The sequence below is a fragment of the Lygodium microphyllum genome, chromosome 21 (genome assembly GCF_053477565.2).
Source record: "Lygodium microphyllum isolate KBCC chromosome 21, Lygodium_microphyllum_v1.1.10, whole genome shotgun sequence".
In the NCBI taxonomy this organism is placed as follows: Eukaryota; Viridiplantae; Streptophyta; class Polypodiopsida; order Schizaeales; family Lygodiaceae; genus Lygodium; species Lygodium microphyllum.
This window is the reverse complement of record NC_141155.1, coordinates 89593247-89612543: the sequence shown is the minus strand read 5'-3', so window position 1 is coordinate 89612543 and position 19297 is coordinate 89593247. Positions and strand designations below refer to the sequence as shown.

General features: G+C 48.4%; 1 protein-coding gene across 1 annotated transcript in view; it reads right to left on the bottom strand.

Annotated features, from left to right (window-relative positions):
- LOC148018260 (uncharacterized) overlaps positions 1–19297 on the bottom strand; it is a 286664-nt gene that overhangs the window by 83614 nt on the left and 183753 nt on the right. The window contains exon 17 of the mRNA XM_087661879.1: positions 9193–9351. Coding sequence (XP_087518005.1) covers positions 9193–9351 — 159 coding nt within the window. The remainder of the gene's footprint in view (positions 1–9192; positions 9352–19297) is intronic.

The window sequence follows — 19297 nt, the reverse complement described above, 5'->3', positions numbered from 1 at the left end:
GGACGGTGGCAGCCCTTGGCCCTGATTCCGATGCAGAGGAGCCGGAAGATATGGTGCCATGCACGGAGGAGTTGCCGCCGAGTTCTGAACTGCCGCCTGCCGGCAAACGCTCCAAGCATACTTCTGATGAGCCAATGAGTCCTCCGGAACGCTCCTATGCGCAAGTGGCCTCTGATCCTGTGGATTCGCAGGAAATTGACTAGGCATTTGCTGGACTTTGCCAATACTCTGCTTGGCGATTATGTCCAGCATAATAATGAATCTTTTTCTGTTGCGGGAATGGATGATGTGCTGGAAGCCACGGTGGACCCCAAATCAGTCTTGCGATCCTTCTCGGTGTTTTATGACCGTGCAGTTATACTTTTCTTCACTGGCAGGATCCCAGTGCTTTCACATATTCGCTAGTGGTTGCACCATTTATTGCAAGAGGAGTCTGTTGAGGAGATCTTCCTTGGACCTCGCGGATTTTATGAGGTGCTGTTGAAATCGGAAACGCATCGAGCTGAGCTCCTGTCCAAGTTGCCACTATTCTTTGATCGCCGCTTGGTCCATGTTGTGCCATGGCGCCCCATGGCCGACTTCCAGCGTTTGCTTCAACTCGAATGCCCGGTGTGGGTGGAGGTGGAAAATTGCCCGGCGGTCTATTGGCCCATGTTGAAGGATGCGATGGCAGTTGTGGGAACAGTGCTGGTTTCCCCAAGCCTCCGGGCGATGAACCGAAACCGTTTATGCATGCTATGGGACACGGGCAGGAAAAGGCCCGCGTGGCTTCGCCTCAATTGTTCGGGCATGCATCCTTTGTATTTTCGCTTAAAATGGGGCAACTTTGCGGGACACTGCTTTTCATGTGGTAAATTGGGGCATTTCATGGCCGAATGCCCTGAAAGGCAACCAACTTCGGAGGATGCGCAGGTTGTGCTGCCCAAGGATGACATGGTGCTTGATGCCACGCCCCAGGAAGCCCTTCAGTTTCCTCATGTCATGGATAAAGGCAAACAACAAGTCCTGAGTATGGATTCCCGTCGCACTGACTGGATTGAGGCACGTCCCAAAAAAGGTAAAAAGTTGGATGCAGGCCTGGCGGATCCTGGGCCTACTGCTTCCCAGGATTCCGTGCGCACGTATACGCGCCGGAAAGAAATGGCCACTTCACAGCAGGCTGCGCGTCCTACGGCCCCGTCTGCCCCCCGTAATCAGTCTCCAAGGAGAGCCTATACCGACGGCCCCAAAGGCCCACCTGCCAAGCTGGCGTTCGATGCCAAAGAGAATGTTATTACACCCTGGGATCGGCGTTATCCCCGCCCCTCTCCCAAGGCAGTGGATTTCCCTTCTACCTCTAAAGCAGGTCGCCAGAATTCTTTTGCAGTATTGGCTGATTTTCTGGACGAGGGTGTCCTGGATGCTCTCGCGGAAAAGGTGAAATCGAGGCAGCAGGCGCCTCGTTCCTGACTTCCTTCTTTGAGGATACATGAAGATAGCCACGTGGAATGTGCGAGGCATTTGCTCTCGCCCTAAGCAACATGCCATGTGGACCGTCTTGCATGAGAACCAGTGGGATGTATTGTGTGCAGTTGAGCACAAAAGTCACGGTGAAGCAGGAAAAGTGATAGATTGTCATGGATTCCGTGTGTTTTATGCAGGGACCCATGCTACGCACTATTCGGGCGTGCTGATGATTGTCCATGAGAAATATCAGCCTGTCCTTGTTAAAAATGATGTGCAGGGCCGCTTTCTGGTGATCGAAGTCCTATTTGAAGGAGAGATTTTATGGCTATTGGGCCTCTATGCTCCGAATGATCCCGCATCCCGACGGGATCTTTGGTCCGCTTTGCAGGGCTCCATGTCACTCGGCCGAAGGGGGTTTTTGATGGGAGATTTCAATATGTGTGTAGACTCTTCTCAGTCCACTTCAGGTCATTCAGTAATGGACACGCCGGAAAGCCGTGTGTGGAGTTCCTTTGCTTTGCACGTACTCAAGCAAGATCTTTGGTCGTGGCTTCACCCTTCTGTTTCAGGGTTTACTTTTCATTCCGCACAATATGCAACTACCTGGTCGCGACTGGACAGAATGTATATCATGCAGGGGGATGATTTTCTTCTCGAGATGCTGGAAATGAAGGTCTTGCAGCAATATGCGTTGTCGGATCATTTCCCCCTCCAGCTTGAGATGCGGGCACAATCTATTGCACCTTTTGTGCAATTGCTGGATAGGCTCCCTTTACGTTTCAACTCCTCTTATTTGAAGCATTCAATTTTCCAGGGCTATATGCAGCAGTTGATTGAGAGGTTCTTATTGGACTTCGCCTCTGAGGGCTTGCCTTCATTTGCACGGCTGCTCTCTAATGTGCAGCGGGTTGCTCGACAGTATGGGATCCATCATGCCTCGCTTTGTCACCGACGTCGACATGCAGCAGAAGACTTACTGGCTTTGGTCCGTTCCTTGCTTCTGGATTCTCCAGATGATGATTTTCTGCTGTCACTGGAGAGGCGGTTGGCCCATCTTATCCAAGTGTTTCAGTTGAAATCTTATCAACAGGCCAAGCTGCACAACTTGACTGACACATTGCAAGATAGTGCCTGCCAGTCTCATAAGTTCTTTCGCGCCTTGCATGCATCTCCGGCTCGCGAAAATATGACCAGACTCCAGGATTCGGAAGGTCGCATGGTCACTGATCCGCAGACCATTGTCACTATGTGCAGAAATTATTTTATGGAACTTCTTGGTTCTTTTTCCTCGCCTTCTAGCCAGGTTATGCATGCCCGCTCGGTCTTCTATAATCTGGTCCGCCAGCAGGTTCCAATTGATATGCAAGCCACTTTGGAGGCGGATATTTGCGAGGAAGAGGTTATGGATGTTTTGTTGCACCTGCCGAAGGATAAAAGTCCTGGCTGGGATGGTCTCACTAATGAATTCTTTCAGACCTCGGCCACGCAGTTGGTGAAGCCATTGGTGGTCATGTTTCAGCAGGTTTGGGAAACAGGGGTCATGCCCTCCTCATGGAAAGAAGGCCTTATCAAACTAATTCCAAAGGTCCCTTCGCCATCAAAGCTGCAACACTGGCGACCAATCTCTTTGATGGGCTCCATGTATAAAATCTACTCCAAAGTGCTGGCGAATCGGCTTCACAAGCACCTTCCCGCTATTGTGCATCCTCTCCAATATGGTTTCATTAAGGGCCGCAACATTCTGCATAATATCTTAAATGTGCAAATGGCTATTGACTATGCGCGGCAATCCGACCAGGAAGTGGTATTGATTCAATTGGACTTGGAAAAGGCGTTTGATTATGTGGACTGGTCTTTCATTGCAGATCTCATGTCTGCTATGGGCTTTGGTACCCGGATGTCCCGATTGATCTACACCATTAGTGCTGCGGCTTCCTCCAGAGTTATGCTTAATGGTGGGGTTACAGAGCCATTTATCCTTGCACGCTCGGTCAGACAGGGTTGTCCTTTGAGCCCTCTCTTCTTTGCCCTGGCAACTCACCCAGTCCTTTCAATGTTATTCTCCATGGCAGCCTCTGCTCAGCTGGCCGGGCTGTCTCTTCCGTTGGGTCAGCACTTCGTTAGCCAATCTTTGGCTGATGACACCTTTATGATTTTGCAGGCGGACATGGACAACATTCGAAGGGCACTAGATGTTTGGACACTATTTGGTCAGGCCTCTGGGCTTCGCATCAATGCCTTGAAGTCAGCCATTCTCAGTTGTACAGAGCCTGATTTACAGTCATTAGGCTGGCAAGGCCAGGTGGTTTCCCATGGCTCCATTGTCAGGCATCTTGGATACCCATTGGGGGTGGATGTACGGCCAAAAGACCTGCTGGAGTGGATTTCACAAAAACTGGCGGCGAAGTTTATGTATTGGAAGTCGCAAGCGTGGCCATTCCATGTCCGCCTCAAAGTGGCCCAGACAATCATGCTACCAATGCTAAGGTATTTCCTGCCTTTGTTGCCATGGACGCCTACTACTTTGAAGGCTCTCACTCATCCCGTCCGTTTCATGCTATGGAAGAAGGATTCACTGCAGGCAGGCATTTCCTGGATTTCATGGTCACATGCATGTACCCCTAAGCGCCTGGGTGGTGGAGCTATTTTGGATGCACAAACTCATATGCTAGCCCTCCGTTGGTTCCTTTTTCGTGCCATGTGTCTGGATCATCACCCGTGGACCATCATAGCCCGTTATTTTCTTGAGGACAGCGGCCTCCGCCATGGTAACACACGGCTTCAGGCCTCCTGGTGGCATGTCCTTAATGCTGACTCTTGTTTTTCCAATCCCTCTTCCTCTTTGTTACTGCACTTGGTCGGCTCTTGGAAAGTGGTGCTCCAAAAGGCCCGTTGGCACCCAGTAGGGGACCGCATGCAGACGAACTCCTTTCAGCTGGAATTGTTGGCAGTTTCGAGACTCCTTTCATGGGAAGATAAACATCAGCTCAGACCAAGATTTAACCGCATGGCCCATTTAGGTGTGACGTCCGTTGCGGATGCTACCCTTGCCACTCGCAATGTCCTCGTATCCTTTCGGACTGCTAGGCGACTCTTCAAGATCCCACGTGGATACCGTGATTTATGGGAAAAGCTTTCGTCGGAGCTTCAGGGTAGGCAACCCTTTCCTGCCCTGGCTGTGGATCGCCCTTGGCAGGACTGGGACCTTGCAGGCCGGCTGGGTCTGGAAAAGGCCTCTACTAATCAGGTGTATCATCTTCTCATTCAAGATCACCAATGGCCGGGTGAGAAAGCTAATACTGTTTGGGGACTCCGGAAATCGCTGTCATGGTGGCAGAAAACGCTGATGGAGGGCTGGCTAAATAAGACACCTTTCAAATGCAAGGTCTTTCTTTGGCGAGTGATGATTGGTAGTCTTCCTTTGGCCTCGGCCCTTGCCAAGCGTCGCATCTCGAATGGCAATTGTTTCTTCTGTACCACACCAGCGGAATCGGCCCGACATCGTTTTCTCTCTTGCCCGCTCGCCAAGAATATCTGGTCACTCTTGTCGCACATTTGGCGCGCGGTGGTGGGGTCCTCGCTAACTCCTTTCGACTGGGTTTTTGTGCGCCCGAAGTATCCCACACCGCCACAGTTGCCTGTGAAGATCTTATTTCACTTTTTCAGATATTGGGGATGCTGGCACATTTGGACCACGCGCAATGCTTTTCTCTTTGATTCGGCCTCTAATGTACCGCGACATATTGCCAGGCTTAAAGGGCTCTTGCATTGGCAGCTAGATCTCATCCGACACTCCGACTTGCTCCCTCGGGAGGATTTGCATCCGTGGCATATGGCAATTGCCTCTGGGTCGTTGCCATGATTGGTGTAACCTTTTTAGTGCATTACTACGGGGATTCCCCACACGTTGGCCTAGGGGCCTCGTGTTTCTTGTAACCAGGAAAAAGAGAGAGAGAAAGAGAGAGACAACCTCTTCACATGATGGCTTCGTGTCATCATGTATCTTGTAATAAAGTAATCTTGTATTTTTTTTCGTAATTAATACAATTACCTTTTACGAAAAAAAAAAGAAAAAAAAAAGAGAGAGGATTGGAGATTTGTGGGGTGACTATGTTTGGAGGGTGTTTTAGTCAATCAAATCTATCACCTACTTGTTAAGGATTATCACTAATTGGCAGCTAAAGCTAATTCTATCTCGGGCCTTCATAAAAGCAAGTCATAGTGAAAATTGCCTATCCTGGAAGGACAGATTCATAAAAATCCATTTAATGCAAGGTATTTCTTTGGAGAATGCTGATTGGTCGCTTGCTCCTTGCTTTGGCTCTCTCTAGAAGACATATTTCTAATGGCCCATACTTCTTTTGCACTACCCGTGTGGAGTCTTTCATGTACCAATCAACATTAAATGTGAAATTGGTATTAAATTTAATGATGGCATTAAAATTAAATGTCGTTGTCAAAGCAAAAATGTTTATGCTTAAACGAGCTACAAGAGTTCAACTACCAATGATGGTCTATCATATGCCTAGAGTGGCAGCTCCCCGACTTCAATCACCAAAACCACCGAAACCCTTACGTGCACACACATCACCTCAACATAAATTCCCAAGCATGAGTATCGCATAAGAAACATACTTTGTCATACCCACCATCTGCAACACATGCTCCCTATGCACTCTCCTCCTACTAGTAGTTTCCCATACCACCCTAGATGAGATAAAGCAAACTTAAGAAGTGTGAACCATCACAGTTCCATGAGCAAAAGTGGTTTTGTGCATGTCGTCGAATCTTGTGCCAAATTGCAAGTTGATGCTCTAATACCAATGTGGCACCCACCAAGGATCCAACCTACACACAAGACATGACACAAGCTATATCCACTAATATATGGAATTGGACATGAAACTCACATCTCAGCCATAGAGCCAAATAGACTCAACCCCGAGTCTAGGAGCTAGAAACACTTTGGGTCAAGCCCACGTCCCAAGACTATCCTCCCATACCGCTAGCTCACACCATCTCGACCCTTCTTCGGTTCTTTTATGCAGGGGACATTCCTCATTAGAAGGTGAGGAGTCCTTACTTTCTTGACATGGTGAGGGCTATTGGAAATGTTGGCCCAAGCTTCAAGGCCCCTTCATACCATCACTTGAGCACTAAAGAATTGGATGATGAGTCAAATGTGTGCAAATAGATTTTCTTGATCTCAGAGAGAAATGGAAAAGATATGGTTGTAGCATTGTTTGTGATGGATGGTCTGATGCACGTCATCAACCCATTATCAATGTAATGGTTTCATGCATGTTTGGTTCCACATTCTTGTGATCAGTTGTGATACAAAAGATGAGTATAAGTTAGAAGAGTACATCTTTAAAATTGTACATCTTTAAAATTGTTAAGAGTGCCATTCTTGGCGTGGGGCCTCAAAATGTAGTCCAAGTGTGCATGGATAATGCAGCCAATTGTGTTCGTGCTAGTCTCTGGGTTGAGCAAGAGTGGCCAACCATTTTTTACACCTGTTGCACATACCATTGCCTTGATTTGCTGTTTGAGGATATTGGAGAGCTTTCTTGGGTGAAGGCTGTTTTGGAAGATGCTGTGCAGACTGTGGCATTTGTCATACAAAGAAATACAGTTCTTGCTTTGCATAGAAAGTTCAGCTCAAAAGAATTTCTTAAACCATCACAAACACGGTTTGCATATATGTTTATCATTTTGGCAAACATGTTGGATGAGAGAGTCTTCAATGGATTGCATTGCATGGTTGTTAGTAATGAGTATTGTAGAAAGAAAGTGAGCAGAATTGCCAAGGCTTTGCAGGTTTCATCTATTGTCTTGGGTTCTTCATTTTGGACCAAATGTCATGGAATGTTTGTCTTGTAAACGCATTAAGGCAGAACATGTTAAAATGCCTGGGAAATTGCAACCACTTGACATTCCACAAATGAAAAGGGAGTTCATTAGTATGGACTTCATTGTTGGCTTACCCCAAGTTCAGGGAGGATATAACTCTATTATGATTGTAGTAGACATGCTCACCAAGGTCACACAACTCATCCCTGTCAAGACGAACTATAAATCTTCAGACATCGCAAGATTATTCATCAAGGAAATATTCAAACTTCATGGGTTACCCAGAAGAATCATTAGTGATCGTGACTCTCTTTTCACATCACACTTCTGGAGGGCTATCTTTGAGGCTATTGGAACTCAACTCTGTTTCAGTACAGCTTACTTATTCCAACAAAAACCAATTACAAAGCTTCAGATATTGCAAGGATATTTGTAAAAGGGATTTTAGGTTACATGGGTTACCTAAAAGGATAATCAGTGGTCGTGATTCTCTTTTCACATCACATTTCTGAAAGAGTTTATTTAAAGCCATTGGAACCCAACTATAGTGCTTATCATCCACAAATGGATGGGCAGACAGAACGAGATGGACTACATAAATATAAGTCTGAGTCAGGTCCATTTGCGCATCCTATTGCAAAGGATGAGAAGTGTACGCATCAAGGTGTGAAATGGTGGAAATTTTTGGGGCTGAGACACCAACTTTGCAGCACTTGGCACTTAGGATATTGTCTCAAGGCACTTGTGCTTCACCATGTGAGAGAAATTGGAGCACGTTTTCTCTCATTCATATGAAGAAAAGGAACTAGCTTAAGCCAAGGAATATAGAGAAGCTTGTTTTTATACATAGCAATTTGCATCGCATAAGCAAGTTGAAAGAAAGAGGATTTGAGAAGATAGAAGTGACCTTGGAAATGCTAAACAAGGAAAAGGATGATGAAAGGTTGCTTGCTTTGCAGAAAATCAGAGGAAGATGATGAGAATTCAGCTCTTGTGACATGGGTGCATCAGGTGTTGGTACCTCTAGTGTGCCCGAGGGGTGAGGGTGAGGGTGATGAGGATGGGTCACAACAAGTGGACATCCTTGTTTCACTCCTATGGTACTGTCAATCCTCTCTGATAGGCCCCCAGGTGCTCATACATGACCTGTCACTGCAACAAGTCTATAATTTGAGTCTTGACCCTTGTCTCTTTAGTCTCTAGGGTCGTCTCTATAGAGTCTAGAGTACTATGATGTATTATGAGCCATGACATTTTGTGATCTTAGTGGGCTGATTATAATCTCAAAATTCATTGAGTCCCCTTGTTAAATTTGAATGCCTTTCATGCTTTTTTTTCGAAGTGTAAGCTTTGATGAAATGTCTACAATTCATATTAAGGTTCAATTCATCATTCTTATATTTTTCTAGTCTTCTAAGAAAAAAATTAGGGCAATGTATCATTCAGGCCAGGGGTCTGAATCATACTTCAGTCACACTTACATACCCATACACGTATGGAAGTGTGAGACATATGTTATCAACTACGATCCTAAGGGGATTTATTAATATATTCATTCTTTACTCTAAAGAAAAAGAAAAACATAAGAGTAACATTTACCCTAACTTCAAGTTAAAGTTTAGCATATTCCTGCAGGAAGACTCAAAACTTGACGAAGTTCCTCCATCTAGCAGAGAAAATTCTTTTGAAACATTATCATAGCCTGAGATTAGATGCCAATAACACAGGTGTAAATTGTAGTCGTATGCAATAGTATAAAATTCAACAACACCAAATGGTGAGTTTTACTATCAACTCATCTTGGAAAAACAAACTCTGGTTAGTCACACCAAAACATGTATGTGACCTCTGATAAATTGGTCTTCTTCATGTAAAACAGTAAGAGAAGTAGACCTGCTTAGATCAGCATGAAGTGTGTTATTCAGCTCCATGAGAAGGTCTCGCTCATCTGCAATTCGTGCTGCATTTCCCACAGTAACTTCCAGCTGATTTTTTAATTTAGCTTGTACATTCTCCAACTCTGCAATCCTTGCTAGTGCTTCCTTGTGTGAACTGCAAGGATACAACTATGCAGAATTATTAAATTACTTAAAAACTCACACATTCATATTGTGGGAAGAAAGAGGCTACGTATGTTGAGCAACTTAATATTCAAATCACTACATCAGTACAAACACCTTATCAGGCTCCAGACAAACGATGACAAGATGGTAAAAGTTGCTCCCCAGCTGGCTACTGTAAAGAATAGCACCCTTGGACAAGAGGCTGTACAGGGTTGGGGTGAGAGGGGAAGGGGTGCAAGCCACACTATTGCCCTCGTGTACAATCACTCAATCCGGCCACCCCCACCAGACTCTCTTGTTTCTTGTTATGAGGAAAGGGGCCTGGCTCCAGAAATTCCAAAAATCCCTCTGCCTGAGGTTTCCCACAGTAGCCTCTCAAGAATGATATTAAGCCAAATATATGTCATGCTCTCTTTCCAATAAGTCTTATGTGGCTGTCAATATACATCTGGCCCTGTGGACAGGCCATGGTACTATGCTGTTGCTAATCTTCCAGCTCTCGCTCATTTGTCACTTGCCATGGAATCTCTAAAAACTCTCCTAGAAATGCTGCCTGGATGCTCTTCATATCCATAGTGGAGCCCGATGTCACATGTTGTAGATTGTAGGCTGTCTCTGTCTCAGCCAATGCTAAAGCAAATGCCTCAAGTGAGCTTGGAGAGGTGTGAGATGGATAAAGAAAACATCTTAAGCTCTCATCTCAAGATCATGATCCACCTAGTACTGCCCTTGCAGGGACCTCCTAACATCCCTGTAGTCCTCCCAAATCTCTATCCCCAGAAGTACTCTAGCCACAAGTTTTGTAGAACTTTTCTCCACTCAAACTAGAAGCCTTGATGAGATGAGCTCCGTCTGCAGCAACATTCCCCTTGGTATCATAGCAGCTAGCTCGGTAGGTCCTCATCAGTGACGCGCAATGGAAACCTCTGGTTAGACGCTGGTGCATTCTACAAGTGCCCCCCCAGTCAAACACCTTGCGTGTCGTCCTTTCTGAGGAACGACTCTTATCCATTCGTGCCATAGAGCTGGAACTGAAAGAAATAGCAATCTTTGGACAGGTCGTAGGACTCTCTCCATCTAGGGCCCAGCTTTGGGATTGGCTTCACTCCATGCTACACATTGGCACAACGCAGATTGCGGAGGTAGTTCTCATGGGTTAGGGGATCTTCATGGTCGGACTCAACTCCGCCGATGCAGCCCGTGAGCTAGTGGATAACTCACCTTATGCCTCCACGAAGGGGGTCGTCTATATGGTTCCTTGGTAAAGTGGCTTCATAGTGGACGACTTTGTGCTCCACAACAGGTTTCCTAGATACTTGGTGACCCTTCAATTCCCCGGATTGGTGGTAGAGTATCATCAGTTACTGGAGGACTTTGGACGGCTTTTCGGCATAGTTCTTCCTCCCTCCTTTGCATATGCAGTGATGGCCGCAAGAGTCCCAACAGTACAGGTGGCTATGAAAGATACAAAGAACATACCTAAGTTTCTTGAGATTGAGGTAGGCAGACACTCTTTCAGGCAACAGGTTATAGTGACAGGGCAGCTTGGTTAGTGCCTGCGATGCCATGAATTTGGGCCTCAGGCAGCAAATTGCACGCGTTTAGGAGCCAAGGCGGCTCAGCTGGCAGACCTGCAGGTGGATACTGACGGTTTTACACGGGTCCAACGGACGACTGAGAGGGAGACGACAGGGGGGCCTCAGCCAACCCCTCAAACACAGCCACGGCAGCAAAGAGTAGGAGGGCGGGCGATGGCGGACCCTCATTAGAGCACCCCGCAGTAGCCCCCCGCTCGTCCCACCTAGTAGGATCATAGGCCTCCACCCCCACCACCCATTGAGGCATCATAGCCAATCCCACTCGAGATCGCCCAACCCCCCTATCCACCCGCACCTTGTGGATTCCCCCCGAATCCTATCCCACAGCACACACCACCACCCATCCAACCCCCCCCCCCCCCCCCCCCCCCCCAACCCCCCTTTCCAGGGCCACTCTCCCCCCCCACACCCACCACATACTTCCGATCACTCAACCATTCCTCACTTTTCCTCTTCCTCCCCGCCATCTCCCCCGCCGACTAGTCCCCCTGATCCTCACCCAATACACATGTGCCCCCCCTTCCACAGGGGGTGACAAGCCTCACATGCCCATATCTGCTCCTCATCAACAGCAGTGGATGGGTGAAGGAGGGCTAGTACTCTTTTCCTAGTAGTGGCTAGGGTGCACGATGGACATTAATTGGTAGGGTGGAGCCGAGGTCCCACATCTGAGCATTATTTTTCGAGCCCCTCCCACTGGAGCTCACCGATGGATGTGATCGAGTGGCCCCTTGCACAGGCTGCCCACTTCTACCAGTGTACAAAGTCACACCTCTGAGCCTGGCTGATTGACGCCCTGGTTGTACCGCGTGGAGCATCTATCACCCCCATGGTCCGTCCGAGAGCCACCATGGGGGATTGGAGTTCACCCTCCAAGTCTGCCGCTAAGCACATTCACATGCCCCATAGCTCTTCTTCTTCATCTAGCAGCTTCCACACCCAATAGATGCCTCTTTGGTCAGTCACAGGTTTCCCCATGAGTCTATACCTAGCATCCTGGAACATGAACATCCTACACTACAGTAGGGCACGTGGTTCCAGAAAATTGATTGTTTGGTAGGAGCTGCAGCCTGCCCTTGCCAGACGGATCGACATCTTACTTCTTCAGGAGCATAAGCTCACCCCCTCCCAAGCCCATCGGGTGGGGAAGGTACTTTCAGGCAGCTCACACACCTGTTGGAAGTACTCCATCGGTACCCACGGTAGGAGTGGAGGCATATGCACCTCTATTGGCCCGATCCTTGCCGCCTGTGTGCGAGACTACGGGCCAATTGTAGCAGGGAGGGTTCTATAGATTAGACTGGATTTAGGGGACTCATGCCTTGAAGTCCTCAATGTTTATGCTCCTACTGAGGTTAGGGCACACAATAGGTTTTGAATGGAGATTGCAGCAAGACTTCCATAGGTGGACTCTTGGATTGTTGGAGGAGACTTCAAAAACCTAGAGGCCTTAGAGGACCAGTAGGGCAGAGGCAGAGAGTACTAGGGTATGACAGGGGAGAAGCAGGAGGCATGGGAGGTCTTCCTCGCAGTAGGAGCACGTGATGCTTGGCAGGACCCAGCTTTTCACAGGAGGGAGAGGTAGTTGGATTTCTCTTGGGGATATAGGCAGCTCGGTGGAGCTCTTTCGGAGCCGCTAGACTGGTTCTATGTGGGAGAGTGGGGGTGCTCTTGAGGAGGCCAGGTAGGGTAGTTAGTTGGCACCACTTTGTTTGATCACTGCTCGGTTCTCCTCACACTTGATGCTCCTGCTTTAGCCCTTGATACGTGATCCTGTCGAATCCTTGACTCGATCTACAAGAGGGAGGAGGTAGACTGAGCAGCTCTGGACTAGGGAGTGAGCTAGGGGGGACCGGATCGCAGAGGAGATTGCTGAGGTCTTAGCCGAGTTGACCAAGATCTGCCGAGAGGCAGCCCTACAGGCCAAGTAGTAGAGTTGGAAGGAGAGAGCTCTCCGGCGAGACCTAGCAACCACTCAGAGACTATTCCAAGAGGCACCAGGGGATCCCATTCTCCACATGCAGGAGGTGCGCGCACGGGAAGCCCTTGCCAGTCTTGAGGACACGCGCTCTGAGTTCTCCTTTCGTACCTCAGCAACCTTTTGGGCACGGAAGGGGGACACGATGTGCAAGGAGTTTTTTCAGGTGCATCAGCCTCGCACCTCAAGAGATCGAATTCGCAATCTCCGTTATCAATACGGGAGGATTCACTCTACCCCATATGAGGTGATGGAGATTGCCATTGACTTCTACAGACAACTTTTTGAGCAGCAGGCAATCTCAGCTAGAGTACAGTGTTGGAGACAGTAGGTTTGGGATTGCATTCCATCCCTTGCCACAAAGGAGATGGGACGCTCCCTCCTAGATCCTTTCACAGAGGAGTTAGCTAAGGCCTTCCATGCACAGGATAGGCAGAAATGCCCGGGTGAGGATGGTCTTTCTAAGGCCTTCTTCACTCCCTATTGGGAGGTGATGAAGGACCCCCTACTATTGGCCTTTCAAGAGATTTTCAGCTCATGACGGATGCCAGGGATTTATCGGAAGGTCTTGTCAGTCTCCTCCCCATAGGGGGAGACTGGTTGGAGTTGTCCCAGTGGAGACCGATCACCTTGTTGTCAGTGGCCTTATAAGGTACTGCCTAAGATGATCGATAGTCGACTCTACCCCGTGCTTCTAGACATCATTTATGACATCGAGACAGATTTTGTCCAGGATAGGAGCATCCTAGACAATGTCTTCACTTTCTTCGAGGCGACCAAGTGGGCTCAGCACAGTGGTCAAGGATTGGTTGTACTTCTCCTGGATTTCGAGAAGGCCTATGACAAGGTTGATTGGGACTTTGTAGAGGGCACTATATCAAGGTTGGGCTTTCCTCGGGCATGGATCTGTGGGGTTTCTGCACTTTACAGATTGGCCACTAGTAGGGTTCTCATAGGTGGCAGGAGGAGGGAGGAGTTTCTACTGGAGAGATCTGTCCGGCAAGGCTGCCCTCTTGCCCCGTATCTGTTCCTACTCTTTGTGGAGGCGATGTCCTACTTCCTTCGCTCACGTGTGAGCGGGCTACACGGCCTTCGACTTTCGGTGAGGGAGGAGATTGAGCTGTTGGACTCAGAGTATGCAAATGATACCGCTTTATATGTAGAGGATGATGAGTTGATGTTGGAGAGAGTGAGACTAGCTTTGGAGGTATTTTGCACTGTAGTTGGAGCGAAAATCAGCTGGCGAAAGTCAGTTGGTTTTCTTACAGATTTGGACTCTAGCACAGAGTGGGGTGTCCACCTAGGGTTGAGATGGGTGAGCAAGGGACAAAATGTCCAATATCTAGGGTTTCAGGTGGAACTCGACATCACTCTTGCCCAGCAGTTTCTTTCAGTTTTCAACTCTATTAGGCGGAATCTGACCTACTGGCGTCTTTCCTTAGCGGGCCGAGCCCTAGTGGTCAACCAGGTCCTCCTAGCGAGACGGCTTGGTACACTGCCTCTTGTTGGTGCTTCTTCTCATCTTGTGTGGTTTAGCTTCGCCGCCTAGTGTGGAATTTTCTCTCGGCTGGCTTAGGCAGTTCCAAGGATTCCCGAGCCAAGGTGGTGTGGGCGATCATCATCCGGCATTGGTCTGAGGGAGGGCTTGGGATCATCGACCTAGAGTTCGAGAGCCTGGCCCTTTTGGGGAAGCTAGTGGTCTATTGTCTCACACTAGATGGGAAAACTTGGAAAGTCCTTTTACAGGAGGGTCTCTAGGAGTGCAGACTAAGGTTTGGCGGTGGATGAAGACCATCCTTGAGATGGATCTTCACGACTACCCAGAGCACGCCACCGAGATCTTCCTTCCTCCACAGCTTACTTCGAGTGTGGGAGGGCCTTTGCAAGGCCCTAGTTCAGAGACCCCCAAGATGTCAGGAGGAGATAGACCGCCAGCCGGTGGTCTCAAAGCCCCAGGTTGTCAGAAATCGGGACGGGTTACAGATTGGTGAGCGCCCCCACATCGAGCGGGCTGGTTGGAAGGCTGGTCTTCCTCATACTATCACGACATGGCGGTAAGTGTACATGATGGCGGATTAGGTGTTGCGGCGGGCATCAGGTTGTCAGCGAGGAGCTGAGGTGAGGAGGAGAGAGATTGACTCAAGGATCCCTTAGGAGAGGCTAGACACCATGATTCGAGAGCCGGTGGAGCCTGGTGAGGTGTAGGATGCTAGATTCTCACTAGCAAGTATCCCCTTGTAGGTGGCAAGTAGAGTGGGCGGTGCCCCCTACCGGACTTTCTTCACCGTACAGGATGGGGGGCGGTTGGTTCTTGATAGAGGGCAGCACGATGAGGAGATTCTTGTCCTTCCTTGGAGGAGGATTCGTGTGGTTGGACTCCAGGGGAAGACTTGGCGATTGGACCCTTATGTGCCCTAGGAGGATTTTCGGGAGTGGCACCTTTGGAAATGGGAGAGCAAGCCACTTGATGAGCTAGAGTGGGACCCTGGAGAGTGGCTATGGCCGGCCACTGCAGTCGCCAAGAAGCCATTGAGGTTCTTGGAGTACATAGCCAGGATTGGTAGACATGTACTGATGCAGGAGCACATGGATTGGGCGCCTTCATGTAGTAGATACTAGGCAAAGCACATCATTATAGATGCCTTCCATCAAACTTTCTAGCGTTGCTTGTGGAATAACTGGAGGCCGAGGGGGGTGTCATATTTCCTTTGGCTTTTGGCGCATGGGGGTATGGCTGTTGGGAGTTGGTTGGCTCAGATGCAACAAGATGGAGGTTGCAAGCGCTGCCCACAGTAGCACTTGGAATCTCCAAAGAACTGCCGTTGGTCTTGCGAGGCGGCACAGTTCGTGTGGAGAGGAGCTTGCCGTATTCTCCTTCGTGTGGCACCCAACCTTGGATGTATCTTGTGGGGGGACTTTTTGCTGGCACGCAATCAGCCAGGGCCGTCACCTTTTGTATGAGGCAAATGCAAGACATGATTTTTCTCATCAAGACTAGGTCTTGTGCAGTGGTTGGCTTGGAGGCTTTACCTAGCCGCCAAGTATTGGATCCCACGCCAGAGAGCTCAGAGGTATGGGAGATCTTAGGGAGTCTTATAGGATGGCACATTTGGAAGGCACACTGTCAGGTGGTTTTTGGCAGGGAGTGCCTTTCAGTACATGCGGCTTTGGCAGAGCTTTGGACCTCCATCATCCACTCCCTCCGCAGTTGTTGGGACCAAATGTAGGGCGAGTCTTGAGCTCGTCAGGAGCTCCGTCTTCACTTTCTGCTCACTTGGGGCGGCCATGACCTGTTCTTTACGATGCAAGTGAGCAGCCCCAGATGGCAATACATCCCCCCTCCATGGCTTCTTGCCCCCACCCCCCCTAAACTTACTTGAGAGGCTTGTATACATGATGGATTTGTGATTTGCATCAGCTCCAGCTAGTCTATTGAGCACGTACACTTCGTTGTAATCAGCCTTTTGAGTAATATAATTAACCACATTTTACTTGCAAAAAAAAAAAGAAGCATCGATGATTCGACAATGTCAAACCCTCTCCTATCTCTAAGCTCAATCATCGCCAATTCACCAGCGTTAGTGTAGCAAAAGCTCCATCTTCTAATGATCTCATGTTGTCCTTGATACATCACTCTACCTGAATCAAAATATGATGAATAGAATGCCCAATAATCTGCCCAATTCTATTATTGAATTCCTTCAGGACAAAGTAACAGTCCAATGTACTAACCCATGGTGCTAGTTATAAGCTCCCATCTGTGGCAATGCCCTTGAGTCTCACATTGACTCTGAAACATCTGGTGTGGCCAGGGTTGTCTCCGTACGGTACGGTACGGTACGTATCCATACGATTTAGTACAAAAAAATGGGCACTTTTTGGCCACTCTACTTTAAGTCTACAACTTTCTTTTTTTTTTCTTCTTTCTTTCTTATTTCTCTCCCAAGACTCTCTCTCTCAAGCTTCTCACACCCTCTTTTTCTCTCAAGCCTCTCCTCTCTCTCTCTCTCAACCTTCTCTCTCTCTCTCTCTCTTTTTTTTTTCGTAAAAGGTAATTGTATTAATTACGAAAAAAGGTACAAGATAACTTGATTACAAGATACATGACGCCAATCCAGGCCATCATGTAAAGAGGGGCTAAGTGCTACATGTTACAAAGTTATGGCAAGGGGGCAGATGAAATAGCCATAAGCCAGGGACGGAAGTCCTCCCTAGAGAGCAAATCAGAATGCCGGAGAAGATCTAACTGCCAATACAAAAGGCCCTTAAGCCTCGCAATATGTCGTTGAACATTATAGGCGGAGTCAAAAAGAAAAGCATTCCTAATTGTCCAGTTATGCCAACAGCCCCAATATCGAAGAAAATGATACATGAGCTTCATATGTGGCTGTGCAGGAGTGGGGTATTTAGGCTGCCCGAAAACCCAATCAAAGGGGCGCAGCGTGACTCCAACCGCTCCTTGCCAAACAGCCGACAAAAAGAACCAGATTTTTTTTGCGACAGGGCAAGAAATAAATCTGTGGCGGGCTGATTCCACCGCAGTGGTGCAAAAGAAACAGTTGCCATTGGAAATTCGTCGCTTGGAAAGAGCCGACGCAAGCGGAAGACCACCAATCATCACTCTCCAAAGAAATACTTTACATTTGAAGGGGGTCTTGTTCAACCAGCCCTCCATCACAGTTGCCCTCCACCAGGACCGGGATTTTCGTAGGCCCCATAAAGCATTGGCTTTGGTAAGTAACCATTGTTGATCTTTGATCAGAATATGATAAACTTGATTAGCAGAAGCTTTGCTTAAAGGCAGCCGGCCTTGTAGGTCCCAATCCTGCCAGGGATGATCTGAAGCAAGGGCAGGAAAGGGTTGTCTGCTCTGGAGCATCCGCAAAAGCTGTTCCCATAAAGGCCTATATCCCCGCGGAATCCTGTAAAGCCTCCTGGCTGTACGAAATGAGATAAGCACATTGCGACTAGCAAGGGTGGCATCCGCGACCGAAGACAAGCCCAAACGAGCCATCCGGTTGAATTGTGGTCTAAGCTCATTTTTGCCTTCCCATGCAAGTAAACGCGAGACTGCCAATAATTCCAATTGAAAAGAATTTGTAGTCAAGCGATCCTCCGCTGGATGCCACTGAGCCTTTAGAAGGACCCGTTTCCAGGAAAATACCAAATGATTGAGCAGCGACGAAGAGGAACTGGAGAACCTCGATTCAGCATTAAGAACATGCCACCAAGAAGTCCAGATTTGGGTATTGCCATGTAGAAGCCCATGGCTCTCAAGGAGATAACGGGCTATATCGACCCATGGATGATGATCCGAACACATGGCGCGGAAGAGAGACCAACGGAGTGCCTGCATGTGAATTTGGGCATCTAAAATAGCTCCGCCACCCATGCGTTTAGGGGTGCAGGCATGCGACCACGAAATCCAGGAGATACCTGCATGCAATGAGTCCTTCTTCCATAGTATGAAGCGAATAGACTGAGTAAGAGCATTGAGAGTGGTAGTAGTCCAGGGCAATAATGGCAAAAAATATGTCAGCATTGGCAGCATAATTGTCTGGGCCACTTTGAGACGAATATGGAAGGGCCAGGCTTGAGATTTCCAATACATAAACTTGGCCACCATTTTCTGAGAAATCCACTGCAGAAGCTGCTTTGGTGGAACGTCGACACCCAAAGGATACCCAAGGTGCCTGACAATGGAGCCACGAGGAACAACCAAACCCTGCCAGTCTAAGGACTGTAAATCCAACTCCGTGCAGCTGAGACTGGCTGATTTGAGCGCATTGATGCGAAGGCCGGAGGCTTGCCCAAAGATGCCCCAAACATCCAATGCGCGCTTGAGGTTGTCCTTGTCCGCCCGCAAAATCATAAAAGTATCATCCGCCAGGGATTGGCTAATGAAGTGCTGGCCTGAAGGAAGCGACAGACCGGCCAACTGAGAAGAGGCTACCATATGGGATAACATGGAAAGAACTGGATGTGTCGCGAGGGCAAAGAATAGCGGGCTCAAAGGGCATCCTTGTCTGACGGAGCGGGCAAGTACAAATGGCTCAGTAACACCTCCGTTCAGCATGACTCGCGAAGATGCCGCAGCGCTAACGGTGTAGATTAGACGAGACATCCGGGGACCAAAGCCCATAGCCGACATAAGTTCAGCGACGAAAGCCCAATCCAGATAGTCGAAAGCCTTTTCCAGGTCCAATTGAATCAGTACTACCTCCTGGTTAGAATGCCTTGCATAATCAATAGCTAGTTGAGCATTCAATACATTGTGCAGAATATTTCGGCCCTTAATGAAACCATACTGTAGAGGATGCACAATGGCCGGGAGATGCTTATGAAGCCGATTCGCCATT